This window comes from Callospermophilus lateralis, chromosome 6, assembly GCF_048772815.1.
Source record: "Callospermophilus lateralis isolate mCalLat2 chromosome 6, mCalLat2.hap1, whole genome shotgun sequence".
Classification (NCBI taxonomy): domain Eukaryota; kingdom Metazoa; phylum Chordata; class Mammalia; order Rodentia; family Sciuridae; genus Callospermophilus; species Callospermophilus lateralis.
This window is the reverse complement of record NC_135310.1, coordinates 30,462,247-30,478,342: the sequence shown is the minus strand read 5'-3', so window position 1 is coordinate 30,478,342 and position 16,096 is coordinate 30,462,247. Positions and strand designations below refer to the sequence as shown.

General features: G+C 41.2%; 2 protein-coding genes across 6 annotated transcripts in view; both read right to left on the bottom strand.

The window, feature by feature from the left end:
• Positions 1-9,674, bottom strand: part of Map7 (microtubule associated protein 7) — a 174,216-nt gene extending 164,542 nt beyond the window's left edge. For all 3 annotated transcript variants that reach the window (XM_076859698.2, XM_076859700.2, XM_076859699.2), the window contains exon 1: positions 9,606-9,674. In XM_076859698.2, coding sequence (XP_076715813.2) covers positions 9,606-9,672 — 67 coding nt within the window. In that variant the 5' untranslated portion in view covers positions 9,673-9,674. The remainder of the gene's footprint in view (positions 1-9,605) is intronic.
• Positions 9,675-15,009: 5,335 nt separating this feature from the next.
• Map3k5 (mitogen-activated protein kinase kinase kinase 5) overlaps positions 15,010-16,096 on the bottom strand; it is a 201,750-nt gene continuing 200,663 nt past the window's right edge. For all 3 annotated transcript variants that reach the window (XM_076858216.2, XM_076858214.2, XM_076858215.2), the window contains one exon: positions 15,010-15,992. In XM_076858216.2, the coding sequence (XP_076714331.1) occupies positions 15,932-15,992 (61 nt within the window). In that variant the 3' untranslated portion in view covers positions 15,010-15,931. The remainder of the gene's footprint in view (positions 15,993-16,096) is intronic.

Genomic DNA, 16,096 nt, shown 5'->3' with positions numbered 1-16,096 from the left:
AATTTAGAAGCAAGATAGAGTAATAAAATTTTGTATCCCATAAAATGAAATGAAAATAGCCCAAGAAAGGTTCATATGGATGCCTAATTCCGTGAGATAACATAATTCAGGCATCTCACAGGCCTGTACGCAGCAATCTTCTACTGAAGCATTTTGCACAACATGTTGACAGGTGAAAAGCACCATCCTGTGTGCTTTGATGACACATTTTATACCTGCACCCAGCCCGTGACAGTGAGATCACACAGCTATACAATTAGGTCTGAATCAGCATTACATTCTGATGCCCTCATTATGGAGAGCTTACCATTACGAATAAAAATTTGCTTAAGGGAGAAAAAAGCATGCTAGGGTATGCCCATCTTTGCCATGCTGCCGTACTAATCCTTGATATTCATAACAAACACTTTGTGCTTATGCTATGTCACTGAGTGTTCTAAGTACTTACAAAGTATTAACTCATTTAATCCCTCCGAGACTATTATCACTAACCTCATTTTAAAAAGGAAGACACGAAGAAGAGAATGGTTCAATAGAATGCCCAAGATGACCACAAGTAGTAAGTGGCAGGGCTGAGACTGGAACCCAGGGAGCCAGGCCCTACCATTCTTGGGCAAAAGAATAATTAGTAATATTCTCAATTGAGTAGTCTTAGTTTTAAGCACGAGGCCTTATGGCTTCACTCATATTGTTTCAGCATCATCACAAGGAGAAATGAAAGATACTCTCTTTCTGATGTCAGTCCCAACTAACACCCATACTGCCCTTTTCATTTTGGTCCTGGATTTTAAGATTATGCACACACTAGCTACAAGGAGGGGAAACAAAGAGGAAATCATGCTACTGAAGGTTAGCCCTCACTGAAAAAGCTTCAAATCACAACAATGGCACCAAAAAAGCTCACATGCAGACACAAATGCAACTCAAAGGTGTATCTAGATACTCCTATGAGTTGAATCAGATACTAATTAAAAGTGATATTTGAAGCTGTATGAATAATTCTGCTGAGACAAAAATGCAAAGTGAAAAGAGCAAGGTTACCCACTGAGCCTGGAGAAAGCAGAATCTCATGAAGAGATCGAGGGGGAAGGAACGTTTAGCCTAAAGGGTACTAGCACTTAGTCACACAGTGGGAAGGACAGGATGGTAGCATTGAAGTCATATGATGTCAACTATGTATAAATGACAGATGAAACAAGGGCTGCATTCCAGAACCAGGGACCATGGAGGTCAGGGGTCACCAGGAAAATATCTGGGAAAGCATACAGTTTTCTGCAAAATATAATCTACCCCAAATCAACCTTTCCTTGTTTTGAGGGGTCAGAAGGTAAAGGCAGTGAAATCCTAAGCAAAGCAGAAAAGAAGTCGCTTTTATATTTTGTCTAACTTCCCATATTCATATATGAAGTACATAAGTATGTACACGTGTGTGTGTGTGTGTGTGTGTGTGTGTGTGTGTATTTGGCTACTGAGTGGACTTAAGCTTATATTCATACCTATGTTTCCTTAAAAATTTTTGCGGCAAAATAAGAAATTGAGTAAAGTCACTTAGATGCAGGGCAATAGTTGTTACGGTTTTCCACGTGATTTCCATGAGAAGTATACTTGACACCAGCCAAACCTACCAAGATGGTCAAATGGAACAGCACAAAATAGGATATGGATCAAAACCAGTTCTGAACACTGCCAGCATACAGGAATCACCTGGGGAGTTTTAAACCCACTGCCACCTGGCTCCTACCCTCAAGATTCTCGATAATTGCCTAGGGCACGCCTGGTCTTTTGCTAGATTTAAAAGGCTCCCAGGTGACTTTAACTTGCTGCCAAGACTGAGAACCAATGATCTGAACTAACAATGCTACAACACATGATCTCAATAATTGTTGCAACAAAGTAACCTATGGCCAAGGAGCAAGCTGTATTTAAATGAACTCACCAGGCCTGTAGTTAAGTGTGTCACTGTGCTAATTTAGAGCATCTACCATGAATACAAACCAATGCAGCAGGAGGCAGGAAGCAAGCAACCAGGTTTTGTCTTCCCTGTCTGCTACACAGAAGACTTGGCTTGGGAGCTTCAGAGAACCAGAGACCTGAAGTCTTGGGAAGCAGCCAAGCTTTCTGCCACAAGGACACACTGTAGAGCCAATTATGCCTGCTCTACAGGCCAGGTGTCGGGGTGTGGGGACACTAAAGGAAGGGCTTCTCCCTAGAATTTCATCTTGAAATTTAGACTTATCCTAGCTTCTTTTCTATATTCAACAGAGTGTTGGGGATCTACATTTATACTCTGGAGGCTCTACCATAGCCAAGGATGCTTCTCTTTATCAAAAAGCCAACTCCAGAAAGGAGGTTTTTGCAAATAAATAAAACTTAAAAAACAAACATTAAAAAAATGTGAGATACCAAATCTTAAATCTTGAACACAGAATTTACAAACAACTCTTGCAAAGAAGTTCTCATGTGGCAAATGCACTTCTCCAAGTTAGTTTTAGTTCCTCAGCCCATCTGTGCTATCCAACTCTCCTGGGTGTTTTCTCACAATGCCTTCAATTATTTCTGTAGGAGTATCAAGGAGGAACCACCCAATGTAGTTAATTCTCTCTTATGTAGTTAATTTCTGCTATCAAAATATATTACTCTCCAAATAAAAATTCAAAGTGGTAGGGTGGCAGTGTAGATCAGTGGTAGAGAGCTTGCATAGCATGAGGGAGGCAGCACTGATAAAAGTGGCATCCAATAAGAAAATTTTATATATACACACATATATTTTTTGTATCAGGGATTAAACCCATGGGTTCTTAACAAACTGAGCCACATCACCAGCCCTTTTTATTTTGAGATGGGGTCTTGTTAAATTAGCTAGGGCCTTCCTAAAATGCGGAGGCTGGCTTTGAACTTGCAATTCTCCTGCCTCAGCCTTCCAAATCTCAGGGATCACAGGTGTGCTCCAAATCACAAGGATCACAGGTGTGTGCCATCCAGCCTAGCTTATAGATTCTTTTTCAACTATTTCTCAGATACTAATGAAAACAACATTTAATGAATAGAGAAAAACCCAAATGCCACTTAAATGTGTAAACAATTATAACTAAGAGCATTCATTGCAAGAATTGAGTGAAGAGGTGGAAACCACTACCACTGGATATTAAGATAAACTCTAAAACTGGAAAAAAGAGTGAACTTCAACACCATACATATTCAGTACACAGAACCCAGCCCATCATGAGGAGTTAAAGGTCCAGAAACAGACTAGCAAAATTATTACAAAGTACTCTAAATAAACTTCAGTAACTGAGAACTTCAGTTTGACAATATACATTATTCCACAAGGAATTAATAACCAAGATCACAAAAAGGTTATATGACAAATATTTCCAGCTTTCTAACAACAAATTATATATATTAATTAAAATAAGTTATTTCCAAATCCTGGAGAGCCCCTCTACAAGGACTTGAAGGCTGACATATAATAAAGGAAGGGGAATGGGCATGGACATGCTTCATGATGGTACTTCTGTTCAGAATCCACTTCAGAACACAGACTCCATAGGAACTAAATAGTAGGAGGATCAAGAGACAGGGAGAATCAAGAACCAATACAGCCAAATAAAAACTCCAGGGCTGGGGATGTAGCTGGGTAGTACAGTGCTTGCCTAGTGTGGGCGAGGCCCTGGATTCCTTCCCCAGCACCACAAAATACAAATAAAAACAAACAACTCCATATTATATCTGGGATCTGGGACAACACTACTTCCAGGTTCTCCCAATCATACCTGTTCTCACTCCAACAGTAGCGAGGGTTGTTGAGTGCCAAACAGGTACTATTTCACTTTGAGGCAATTACACTGCATAACTGAAAAACTTGGTGGAATGGCTAAAGTGAAAAACAAAACCAACAATACACATGTGTTGGTGAGGATTTGGTGCAATTAAAACTCACATACACTGCTTAAAGAAATGTAAAACTGTACAGCCACTCTAGAAGTTTGGCAATTTCTTATTATACAGTTAAAGCCCACGTTGAGGTATTTACCTTATACAAAAGAAAACTATGTTCATACAAAAAAAACCCCTTTAAATATTTACAGCAGTACTATTCATAACACCAAAACCCAGAAATAACTCATTGCTCTTCAACAGGTGGGATAAACCATGGGACCTCCATACTGTGGTGAACTACTCATCGATAGAGAAACAGGAAACTATGGATACACCCAGTAGCATGTTTGAATCTCAAAAGCATTAGGCTAAATGAAAAAAAAAAAAAAAAAAAGAAGAAAAGAAAAAAATCCAGGCTTGAAATGTAACAAAGCATAGGTTCCGCTTTTATGACATTCTGAAAAAACCAGAGTAGAAAGGCCATAAGCATCTTAGTGGCTGCCAGGTGTTAGGGGAAGTAATGCAAAGGTGAGGGCAAGTGGGCGGTCCAGAGAAGGCTTCTGGGTCCTGATTATAGTAGTGGTTACTTTACAAAGTCAACAATGCTCTAAGAACTGTGCATCAATCGATCAATCAATGAATCAATTAATCAATCAATAAATCCTGCATGCAAATTTTAAAGTTTCTGAAAATCTCCCCACCTATTCAAGGATTTTTTCCTTTCACCAGCAAATTTTATGGAAAGGTCTATCAAACTCGGCTATCTTTACTTTCCCACCATTTATAATCTGTTTATAATCTTTCCCACTCATAATCTGGTACACCAACTCTTACACCTGACAACTGAAATTCCTCTTCTGGGCTAGATCAGTGACTACCTGTAAACACACCAGCAGCTCATAGAAAATTCAGTCTTTGAACCCTTGACCTCTTTGTCTCTCTCTCAGCAGGTACCGCATTGCTCACACCCCTCCACCCACCTCTACTGGCTCTTCCTCCTCCTATCCTTTAACTATGGTCTTACTCTTTAGCATTTTTTTTTTTTTTCCCTGAGCTCTCCTTACAAGGCCTCAATAATTACTCCCTCATGGAAGAAACCCCAGAGTCCTGACCTCCATTTTCTACTTCCGTCTTGGACATTTACAGGTTCTTCTCATACCACAAATTTTCATTTCTAAAACAGTTTTCTCTTTTCCATTTCTCCCACAAATACCAGATTCTCCTCATTATTATATTAATGACAAGTTTAAATCAATGAGCAAAACTCCAACTTGGAGCTTAATCTCATGTTACCTTTTTACCTGTGATCCTTTAGCACATACCTCTGCAGAATCCTGAATAAATCTCTTCCCATGTCTCCTGCCATGCCAATGCCTGACTGGATTTCTCCAGTAACCTCAAAGTTGGCCTGTAGGTCACTGAATTCTTCTCTTCAGTCCATCCTCTAGTCTGCAGCGCACTCTTAAGGAGGAGGACCAGCTAAGTAGAAGACCTACCACTTCTCTGATCTCCAGAGAAGATCTGGCTTATCTGTCTCCTGGGTAGATGTTCCTAAAGCATGCTCACCACCCGACTTACACCTCTCCCAAAGCAGCAGAAACCAATAGAAGAAAAGAACTTCCCCAGATGAAAGGACTTTGTTCTTGTTAAAAGCACAGCTGAGCTCTTTTGCCAGAATACTTAATCAAGATTTTGAGATTCATAAACACAGTTACATGCTGAGCCAATCTTCAATCAAGACTTGTTATTCTCAAGGATCATTAATAGACTACCCTTCCCTTAGAATTATGTGTCAACCTCAGCTTGGCCTTTAGTCCTTCTACTATTTGGTTTCCATGTACCATCATTCCTAATTGATCTTCTGAGACTTTGAGTTTTAGACATTTGTTCATATACCAACATTTTATTGTTTTGCACAACTGCATTTTTATTTTTCTCCCTTTCCTACATCAAACTTTATATATCACTTGCCCATGTTTAAAGTTTAAGTGCCATTCCCCCAAAGATGCTCCCTGATGATCGCCATAATTGATTCTTGTTCCACTAAACTCTTCATAACCTGCAATTACTTTTTTGTGGACTTTGTCTTCTTTGCTAAATTCAAGGACCATCGACCTGCTAGCCCCCATCCTGCTTGACATATAGAAGATATACATATCTTGGTCAAATTATTCTAAGTCTCAATATTTTCATTTTTACACCATCATAATGAAATTTGGGTTTTTTAAAAAATAACTCCTCAAATGATTATTTTTCAGGTTCAAGACAAAGATGTCAGAATTTTTGTCAGAGAACATGCCAATCAATGTAAATTAAGATTTCACACACATGCCTAACTAATGATAGCACATAAATGCATGTTCCTGAGCATGACTTTCTAATCTACTATTAATACTTCCTCCTACTTAGCAAATGGTAAAGCTGGTCATAGAACAGAAAAGCTATCCAGCCACCTGAATGAAGCATCTCAGCTTTTAGGTCCTGAATTTCAAAAGGAATGAGCTTAATATCAACTTGCAGTCTGAACCTCTATTTTATCATTTTTATTTGCAGATATTTAATTTAGACCCTTAGAGGTAAGTGTGAGACCTTGAAGATCACTTTTAATTTGGAAAAATTCAACAAAGGGATGTGATCAAGATCACAAAGGAAACATTTTCCCATCACACAGTTTTACTAAGGAGAATTAAACAAGCCCAATTCTAGGTTCTAAGTAATTTCTCCCAAAGGAATATTAATAGAATTCACAGATTAGAGGCATTAACTAATTCTCATGTACATCAAAGGATGGTATCATGAATTAATCAAAAGCAGCTTTAAGTTTTCATTTAATTCAGTAGAGTTTTAGGAGAAGTTATCAAATTGGGAAATTAGCTCAGCAAAATCACTTTATACAGTTCTTGAACATAAGTATAAGTTAAATATAAAAAGTCAGGATAGTTTTGTGATCACCCATCTCATTGATGACTCCACATAATAGCCTGAAAAAGGACTTGACATCCTCTAGTGGTGAAATAAAATATATAAAAAAAAAAAAAAACTTGTTTTCAAGGCAATTTTATTTCAGTTCTTGCTTACCTTTGGTTATTGACAAGAAAAATATTATAGTACACTTAAAGAATTGTTCATCCTCAGAAAAATAAGTTTTCATCACAAAGAATGTTATCATTATATTTAAATAGAAAACAAATAATATAAACATGTTATTAAATGTTGGACTTATGTAATACCTTCAAATAGTACACAACCAATTTTTAATCTTTGATGTACATATACATATGCATATTCACACACCTATACTTCTGAACACATTATAGACACTACTTTTGTAATAACTTAAGATCCTAAAGTGCCCTAAAATTAGATTACAGTCTTTATCAGGGACACACAAACAAAGTGTAGACTCTACCTCAAAATAATGCAACCTAAAAAGAAAATGAATCCTTCAGGAAATGTTACCATTTGAGGTGGCCATTTTCACCTCCTGATGTGATAAGAGGTTTCCTTCCCTGACACATTTTCAAGATAGAAAAAAAAAAAGGTGATCATTAAAAATATATACATACATACTTATAAAATATGACTTTGCAGAAACTGTATGTATATAACGTGAAATGTTAGTTCTAACATTCCATACTCAGATATAGGTCATGTGACAGGTTGCAGTAGCACACACCTGTAAGCCCAGCCACTTGGGAGGCCAAGGCAAGAGAATCCTAAGTTCAAGGTCAGCCTCAGCAACTTAGTGAGACCCTGTCTCAAAATAAAAAATAAAAAGAGCTGGGGAGGTAGCTCAGTGTAAAGCATTCTGGGTTTAATCCCCAGTACATGGGGGAAAAATAGATATAGGTCATGCATTTTAAATATATGGAAGAATTTAAATTAAAATTCAAGCAAATCTCCCTTTTCTCTGAGAACACTGTTACCTAAATTCAAAAAGTACTTTTATATCTTCTGTCTTTGGCACCAGTTAACACAGGTACTGCTGAGCACTCAAAACATTATTAGTAACCCAGGTCTGGGACAAATTTGGACCAGAAATGTGTTTTTTTGTTAAATTATAAAGTACGATTATCCAAAAGACTATATTTTTTAAAATGTATCCCTTCAAAACAGAAATTTCTAGGCAAAGGTGTGGAAGAATTGTTTTCTATGATACAGATAACAGCTAACTTAATTTCACTCTTAAGAAAATATTTCACTGGCACATGATTGATTTGTATATTTGTAAGAAACATGGCTAATTCATTCTTCAACATGCTCAGGCATTGAATATATTAGTTTGTAGTTTACTTAGGTCTGAACAAGTTCCAACGCAGATCCTAGAAAATTTATTTTTTAGCATAAATTAAGGCATATTAAGTCACTAGAACAATTTTGTTGCAGTCACAGTTACCTGTCCACAACTAAGCATGAGGCTTCTCTGCTGCCCTCGCTTGGGGGAACCCAGTTTCAGCGCCCAGTTCATCAAGTTCCCCAAAGCAATTACACAGGCATCTCTTCCCCACCCAAATCAAAATAATGATCTACCGATCTTTCAAAAAGATTAACACAAGATCAACCACCCCACAGGAAGTAGCATGACTTAAAAGTAAACAATTTCAAGCCACCTTGTCAGTCTTAACCTCAGGTATTTTGGCTGAAGGTGTAAATCAAGAGCGTCCAAACTCTTCCTACAATAGCAGACACATACTTTGCAAGTATTTTAAGCTTTCTGGATCTGTTACGTTAAAATAAGTATACCAGCTAAATCAACACCTCTTAGGCGGTTGGTCCTGATTCTTACATTTAGACAATGATTGTTTCCGATTATAAGTGTATGGGAGTAGCTTGCAACTGGGGAGTGTACAGTTTGAATCTCTTTTTAAGAAACTACCTCATCGCCCTCATCCTAAGTGTAGGAAGGTAGAGAGAGAGCAGACTGGCCACGAATAGAAGAAAAGAGGAGCTAGGAGGGACGGTAGGCTTTTCAAGGTAGTCTTTTCAAGAGGAAAGAAAAAGAACACAGACACACACACCCCACGAGGGGGAAAAGCCGGCTTCGTATTATGAAGAGTTGGTGGGAAGATTCGCTTCTTGTCCCGGGGCTATGTGCCCCTGTCCCTATGGGTGACGGTGGCGGCTGCGGGAGGAGGAGATCCTCAATACCGAGGCCGCAGACCAAATCCGGAGCGGCCGGGCCAATGCTCTTACTTTAGCTTCAAGCACCGGCTAAAAGCAGGAACTCTGAGGACTCTTCCATGTGGACTTATCCCAGAGCCGGCCAAACCCGCCCCCACGGTCCCGCAGCGCGCCCTCCGTCTTCGCCCCGCGGCTGGGAACTGCGCTCTCGGGGCAGCGGGCGGCCGCTCACCGCGCGCTCCGGCTCTGCGGCCCCGCCAGGGGCCGAGACTCCCTCCGGCGCGCCCAGGAACAGCTCCTGCCCCGCCGCACCTGGCCGAGGACTTCCCCGCGACCTCTTAGGTCAGGGGGATTCGATCTCCCCGTCGGGGAGGGCGTCGGGCGGCGTTCCCGCGTCCGCTCCCCGCCGGCGGCCCCGGGGGCTTCCACCTGTTGTGGGGAAGTCGAGCGGGGCGTCAGGGCCGGCGGCCGCGGGCGAGAGGCAGCGCGCTCGGCCGGCCGGCCGTTCCGGGCCGCGGCCGCGCGGGTTGGGGTGCCACCGGCGTCCCGCACCAGCCCCCCGGTCCCGCTTGCCGCCCCCCCGGCCGTCCCTGCCGCGCAGTCACCTGTTTCGCTCTGCGCAGCGTCGTCGCCGCCCCTGTGACCGTCGCCGCCAGCTCCCAGCTCCGCCATGGTGCTCCGATGACGCGCTCAGAGAGCCGCTCCGCCCTCTTCCTCGGCTCCGCTCCCGCCGGCCCCCGCCTCCCGGCCCGCGGCCCAGCCAGGTGAGCGCCGAGTGGGGCGGGCGGAGCGCGGGGGCGGCGAGCTCCGGCGGCGGCAGCGGCGGCCTGGGCCCGGCGCGCCCCCTCGCGGGCAGGTGCCGCGTGGCAGCCGCTCTGAGCGACCCGGCCGAGTAGACGCTGGAAGAACAGCGGTGCCACGCACCCTCGCCCGCAGCTTCCGGCCGCCGCTGTCCACCCGCTGCGGGCCACTGGAGGTCCGCGGGGGTGTCGGCGAGGCTTGACCGCGCTACCTAGAGCCTGGGCGAGTCAGGGACCGCGGTTCAGCCCAGGTGCGGCGAGGGCTTGGGGACGCCCTCTTCCCCTCTGAACTCAATGCCAGCTCACTCTCGGCCAGGCGGGGACTGGAGTTCAAGGTGACAGCCTCCCAAGAATCAGATGCCACGTGGTGAGCCGAAGTACACAGTCCGGATTCCACGCTGGGATCCGCTCTCGATCCGCAGTTTGGGAAGCCTTTGCTGGCGACACTCTCTTTTCACCAGGCCTTCTATCTGATGAGCTCCAGGGCACACAAGGTAGTGAAGCGTGTGCAAACTGATGTGGCTTTTCTTATTCTTGGTTTCCGATTCGTAAACTGCCTTGTGACTGCTGGTTTAGTCAGGAAGACCAGGGGGAGAAAAAGCAATAGACAACGATGATTTTTTAATTTAATTAATCAGATTCTTAGCCGAGGAGAACAAATTTCTGCCCTAAACGGATAATAAGCAACAAAACGCTGAGAGAGGGAAAAACCCTACATAAATGGAAACATAAGGAACAAAAATTGAGCAGCAACCTGTTCCGCCTGGTTACATAGAAATACACTCCCACACCCTCCAATAGCTGAGCATAGCCATCAAGTTCTCAGAAGTTTAAAACCCTTTCAGGGTTTTTAAAGGGAGCACAGCAAAATGTATTAGATACTCAAGGGCGTCTGAAAACGATGTTGAATCTCCTGCTGAGTTGACAATTTTCAAAATCTTTACCTGTAAAACCTGACTTTTTGAGTCTTTCTGTTTGATTGACTGTTTTTCCCACTGAATGTGTAGAAGTTTTGATGAAGGGACATTTCTGCTATGGTCTGTGGTTATGGGTTATGGGTTTTCCTATAGTACCATTTCTACAAAGGAAAGGCAAACATATTATGCCAATGTAAATGTAAATATAAATCAGTCTGAACAGATTTCTGTTCAATGGAAATAAAGTAGCAGGTGAGTGGAGGTAGTTTTAGAACTCAGCTTGAGCCTCAAGAAGATAATTTTTACTACATATTAAGTCATTTTTGAGACACTTCCTTTTAAGACACTTTTCTCTAAATCCTAGAAAGACTCTTTTATCTGAATTTATAGTTGAAATATTTGACAGAATAATGGAAAAGGAAAACAGTTTGTTTTCAATCTTCTGATTACCAACTGAGTAAGCCAGCAAGTTATTGATAAGTCAATTTATTGGTGTTTTGTTTGTTTTGGTGTTTGCTTGGCCATTCTTCTTTTTTTTTTTTTTTTTTGAAAACTTATGTTTCAGTCTGCCCCAAGCTAAAAACAAACTAAAGGTAATAAGGGACACACCCAAATCCTGCCCTTGGACCCTGTGCAGATTCTATGTTCTAAACCTAATGCAGTATCTCCAGCAGGGTAGGTGTTAATGACTGTGCAGAGAATAGATGACATCTGTTAAATGTCAAACACCATCACATTGTACTTCAAGTTGTACTTTACTTGGAACGTGGAAGCCATCTGCTTGGAACTCCCATATCCATTTTGAAATCTGCAAATCTTCACAGTTCCCCTGTCCAGGGGAGGAGCTGAACCTCCTGATACCATCTGCATCTGCTCGCCTTCTGCCTCCTTTGAAATCATGTTCCTCATCTCTGTACTCCCTAGATGTTTCTCCACCAGGGACCCTCTTTGATTCTGAAAATATCTTTCTTTGATATCCAACCCTCCCAAATCTATTGTCATGTTTTGTTCATCAAAAGTAATGAAAGCACGAACTCTTGGCATTCTTTTTTAAATAAATAATCCCACATCACAAAATTAGGTTACTCATTGCTTTTCAATCCATCATTCCCCTGAACTTTTGGCAGACCTGATTCCACATCATGTTCCTCTTGGTTGTGGACTGGCTTAGATTCATGCCTGTGGCAAGTTCTTTAGTGTCCTTTGTTGACTTAGATTCCCCCTCCCACCTAAATTTTCAGCCACAGCCCTTCTCTCTCTGTCTCTTACAGCCCTCAGTTACTATTAACTCCATCCAGGCAACTCCCAAATCCAGAATATATATCCTTGACCTCAGCCCTAATTCCTCCTAATTCTCCGTTGGTCTCTGTGTAATTCCATCATGAAGCCCTGCCAATTGATTTGATATATCCTAAGCCAGCTCTGCCTCCAAATTTCCCATATTTAAATTCTTCTCTTACTCACCTAGGCTCAACATCTATCCTTCCCTTTCATCACCAATCATCATCCCCAAATCTTTTCAATTAACTCATGCCCCACAACTTCCTACTAGCCTGACTCCTGTCAGACACTCATTCATGAGTCCAGTGTAGTTCCCTTAACTTACCTTAACACAAATTCACCAGGTGAATTTTATAATACACAGACCACTTTATATATTCCCTCCCTTGCTCAAAGCAAGAGATTCCCTATTTTTGCATAATAAAATATCAACCCCACTCCCTTCCCATCCCTACTCCCCCATTAGTCCCTGAACTTTCCTCTACACCATTTTCTATCTTTTATCTATATTACTCACAGTTCCAGCCAACCAAGTTGTTCATTATCCACACCTTTCAAATTCCATCTAACCTTTGTTCTTAAGAGTTCTCTGCCCACAGTGATTCCCTGGTCCCAACTTATTTAATAACACCTTTCCTACAAGGCCCAGGTTAAGTTCTGCCTCCTCTATGAAGTCCACCCCTCGTCCTGTGCTGGCTCTCAGCAGCCCTGTCCTCTGACCCTCACGAGGAGTTGCTAGGCTTGCCACTCATCCTCTGCCTTTGACTTATGACTAGGTGGGACTTTATACAAATTTGGGTCTTCAACTTGATGTGTATTTTTGGTAGTAGGACTTTGTCTTCTGTTTTCTCTACAGGGTTTCCATAAAGTCTAGAACCATCCATTATATTATTTGTTGACAGGTTGCCAATGACCTTGCTGACACCACATGCCCTGCCTGCCATCGTGAGTACGTCTTTTGTGCTGATACAGTGCCTCACACATAGTAGGCATTCAAATGGGTGAATGATAATTCCTCATTGCCAAACTCCTTTATGTGGTGGCCTAGGAATGAATGAAACAAAGTATATGATGATAGAATTTGGAGAAAAAGACCTAAATGTAATTAAAAGGAAACATTAGATCTGCTTTTCCCAGTATTTCCGCCAAGCACTCCCCCTGCATAACTGTTCTATTCCAAACCATCTTTCCAAGCTCACTTCACTTCTCTGGGAAGATTTTCTTGATCCCTTCTGGCAATTGGATGTAACTGGAGGACCTACTACACCACTGATGTTTCTGATGCGTCTTAATTCTACCTATGACAGTGAACTTGAGTACTACCCAGTGTTATAATACAATGTTTTTGAGTGAGTGACAAGCCATCCCAATAGCAGGCCACACCCGAGTCCTTACTGTATGTGCCAAGTGTTGTGTTAAGCACCTCACCTGCCTTTATTTATTTATTTATTTATTTTTGGCACTGGGGATTGAACCCAGGGGCACTTTACCACTGAGCCACATCTACAGTACTTTTTTTGAGATAAGGTCTCACTAAGTTCCTGAAGTTCTCTCTAAATTGCTCAGGCTGGCCTCACACTTGATATCCTCCTGCTTTAGCTTACCGAGTCAGTGGGATTAGAGCTAGGTGCCACAGCACTCAGCTCTTCTCTGAATCTTACGCCCATTTCATAGATGAGGAAACAGACAGGGAGGCTAATTAATTTGCCTGGGGTCACAAGCCGAGTGATGTTTTTCCCAGGCTATGTTTGTAGTGTCTATACTATAATACCCAATGAATATGACCATCTGACCACTACTTCTGTGGAAGTGGCTCTCCATTTCCCTCTTCAGGTGTCAACTGGAATTTCCTTCTTGGGATTGGATTGTGTTATGAAACTGGTATCTGCCCCATTCCAGACCAATAAAAAACAGTTAAAACAGTTTTTCTGAGGTGGTGGCGCACAATTTTTTTTTTTGGTGGAGGTCGGGTGCTGGGGATGGAACTCGGGGCCTTGTCTGTGTTAAACATGAGCTTTAGCACTAAGCTCTACTGTAGCCCAGGTAGCATCACTATCTTTAATCAACATCAAGCTCACTTTAACAGGAAGCTAGACTGAAAATCTCTGGCCTCGATTGATGTTAAAGGCCTTTATAGTGCAGACTTTTCCTGAACCTGAATCCATAGCAGAACTACCTACTTTTGTGCCCAAGACACAAAATGACAAAAGCCTAATGATGCTGACTTAGAAATGTATTATGAACCATGTAGGTATAGAGGGACATGTGCCCACAGAGAAAGGGTAGGAGAAAAGTCCCAAAGAAAGACTGTACCATTGAGGAGTTTGTTGAAAAAGGGTAGCTTGAGCCTATAAACATACAGTCCAAGAGAAACACTTGAGCATTGGAATTAGTGAGGGTACCCTGCATTTCAGTGTGAGTCTAATAAAACATCATCAAATTTAGACCTTACTTCCTTTGAAATTTCCATACAAGGTGTAAGAGGCAACAATCTACCCTCCAAATTAGGATGTAAAATAAGATGCAGCTGTTTTATTGTTCCAGCTGTCAAATGAGAAAATATTTGTGATGATGTTTTGTATACTCTAATGCAATGTAAAAAATACTATCTTAGTTTTCACTTAAAGATGATTCCTATTATCAAACACTTTTATGTGGGTCAAGTCATGATACACAAACAACTCTGTTACTTCTATCCTGTGTAATAATCAGATTCCTGTGTATGTAAGAAATTTATTTCATTCACCCATCTATTAGGACTTTTAGAATTAATCCTATTAACAAGGTCAGGTTCATAAAAATATAGTATTTAAGGAGCTGGGGAATGTAACTCAGTTGTAGAAGGCTTACCTACCAGACTGGGAAGCTCTGGGTTCAATTCCTAGTACTGAGGGAAAAAAGAAAAAAGGCTCGAAAAAAAAAAAATCCTCAAATATGACAATTCAGGGTTATTAGGATGTTCTTTGTAGACCCCTTAAGATACATAATCATCATTCAAAATAACTTGGGGCTTTGAAAAAAACACAATGGCTTTCCTTTATTATCTTTCTTCTTCACTCTCTTTTTCATCCGCCTGTTGCCCCCTGAAAACAGTTTGGACATCAGTTGTCCTTTGATTGTTTGAACAGAAGACAGATTCTACTTAAAGTTGAAGAAACAACTGGAAATTTAACACCATCATTTAGTTTGTGAACATAAAATAAGAATTCTTTGGAATTTATCAAAACAGTATGTTGGGAGTCTTTTTAATTTTAGAGTAAATATAACACAATGGGTTAACACAATGAATAGCTTTAGAACAAGCTAACATTACTATGATCCAGGCATGTGCAACTGGTACGTTCAGTAGTACATAAACAGACAAATGCGCTTCAGGCCAGAAACGTTAAGTTACAAAATACAGTCAATATTACAATTAATACAGATAGTAAAAACCATTGCTCTCAGATTCTGCACACTAAAAAAACATAAACTTTATACAATAACTGAAATTCTGCATTTCTACTTCAATTCTTGGGCATATTACAAAACACACACAAAAAGTTGTGGTCACATTTTGGTTTTGTTCCAGTGGTACACGATCACATGAAATGTTGTGTATCTGTTTCGTGTGAAATAAACATTTGGCTGAAGTGCAATAGCTGCTGAGTTAAAAATATCTCCATAAAAATGTTTAGACTAAAATAACCCTCGACATTAGAATTCTAATTAGGATTGTTTTGAGAGTCCTTATGAAGAGTCCTTAAGGATGTAGAAATAGAAGCAGTTAGGAAACTTCATAGTGTGTCTTGTCTATTTTTTTTTTTAATGAAAGTAAACAAATACTGGATTTAAAGTGCAGCTTCTCTCTCTCCCTTCGATTCTCCCTCCCCTAAGAAGATCAGTTCTGTATTAATTTTCAGATTCTCCACCGAAGATCAAATTGCATGGCAGTCAAGTGTGTTTGTCTCGAAAGTCGATGATCGCCTTCCACAGTGTGCACAGCATACCTCCCCTGCATGAAGACACAAGAACATGGTGAAGAGAACATTTCACTTGAAACACTGCCCTTGAAATATACAAGTGACTTCTTAAGTGTTCAGTTGCTTTGATGAGAAC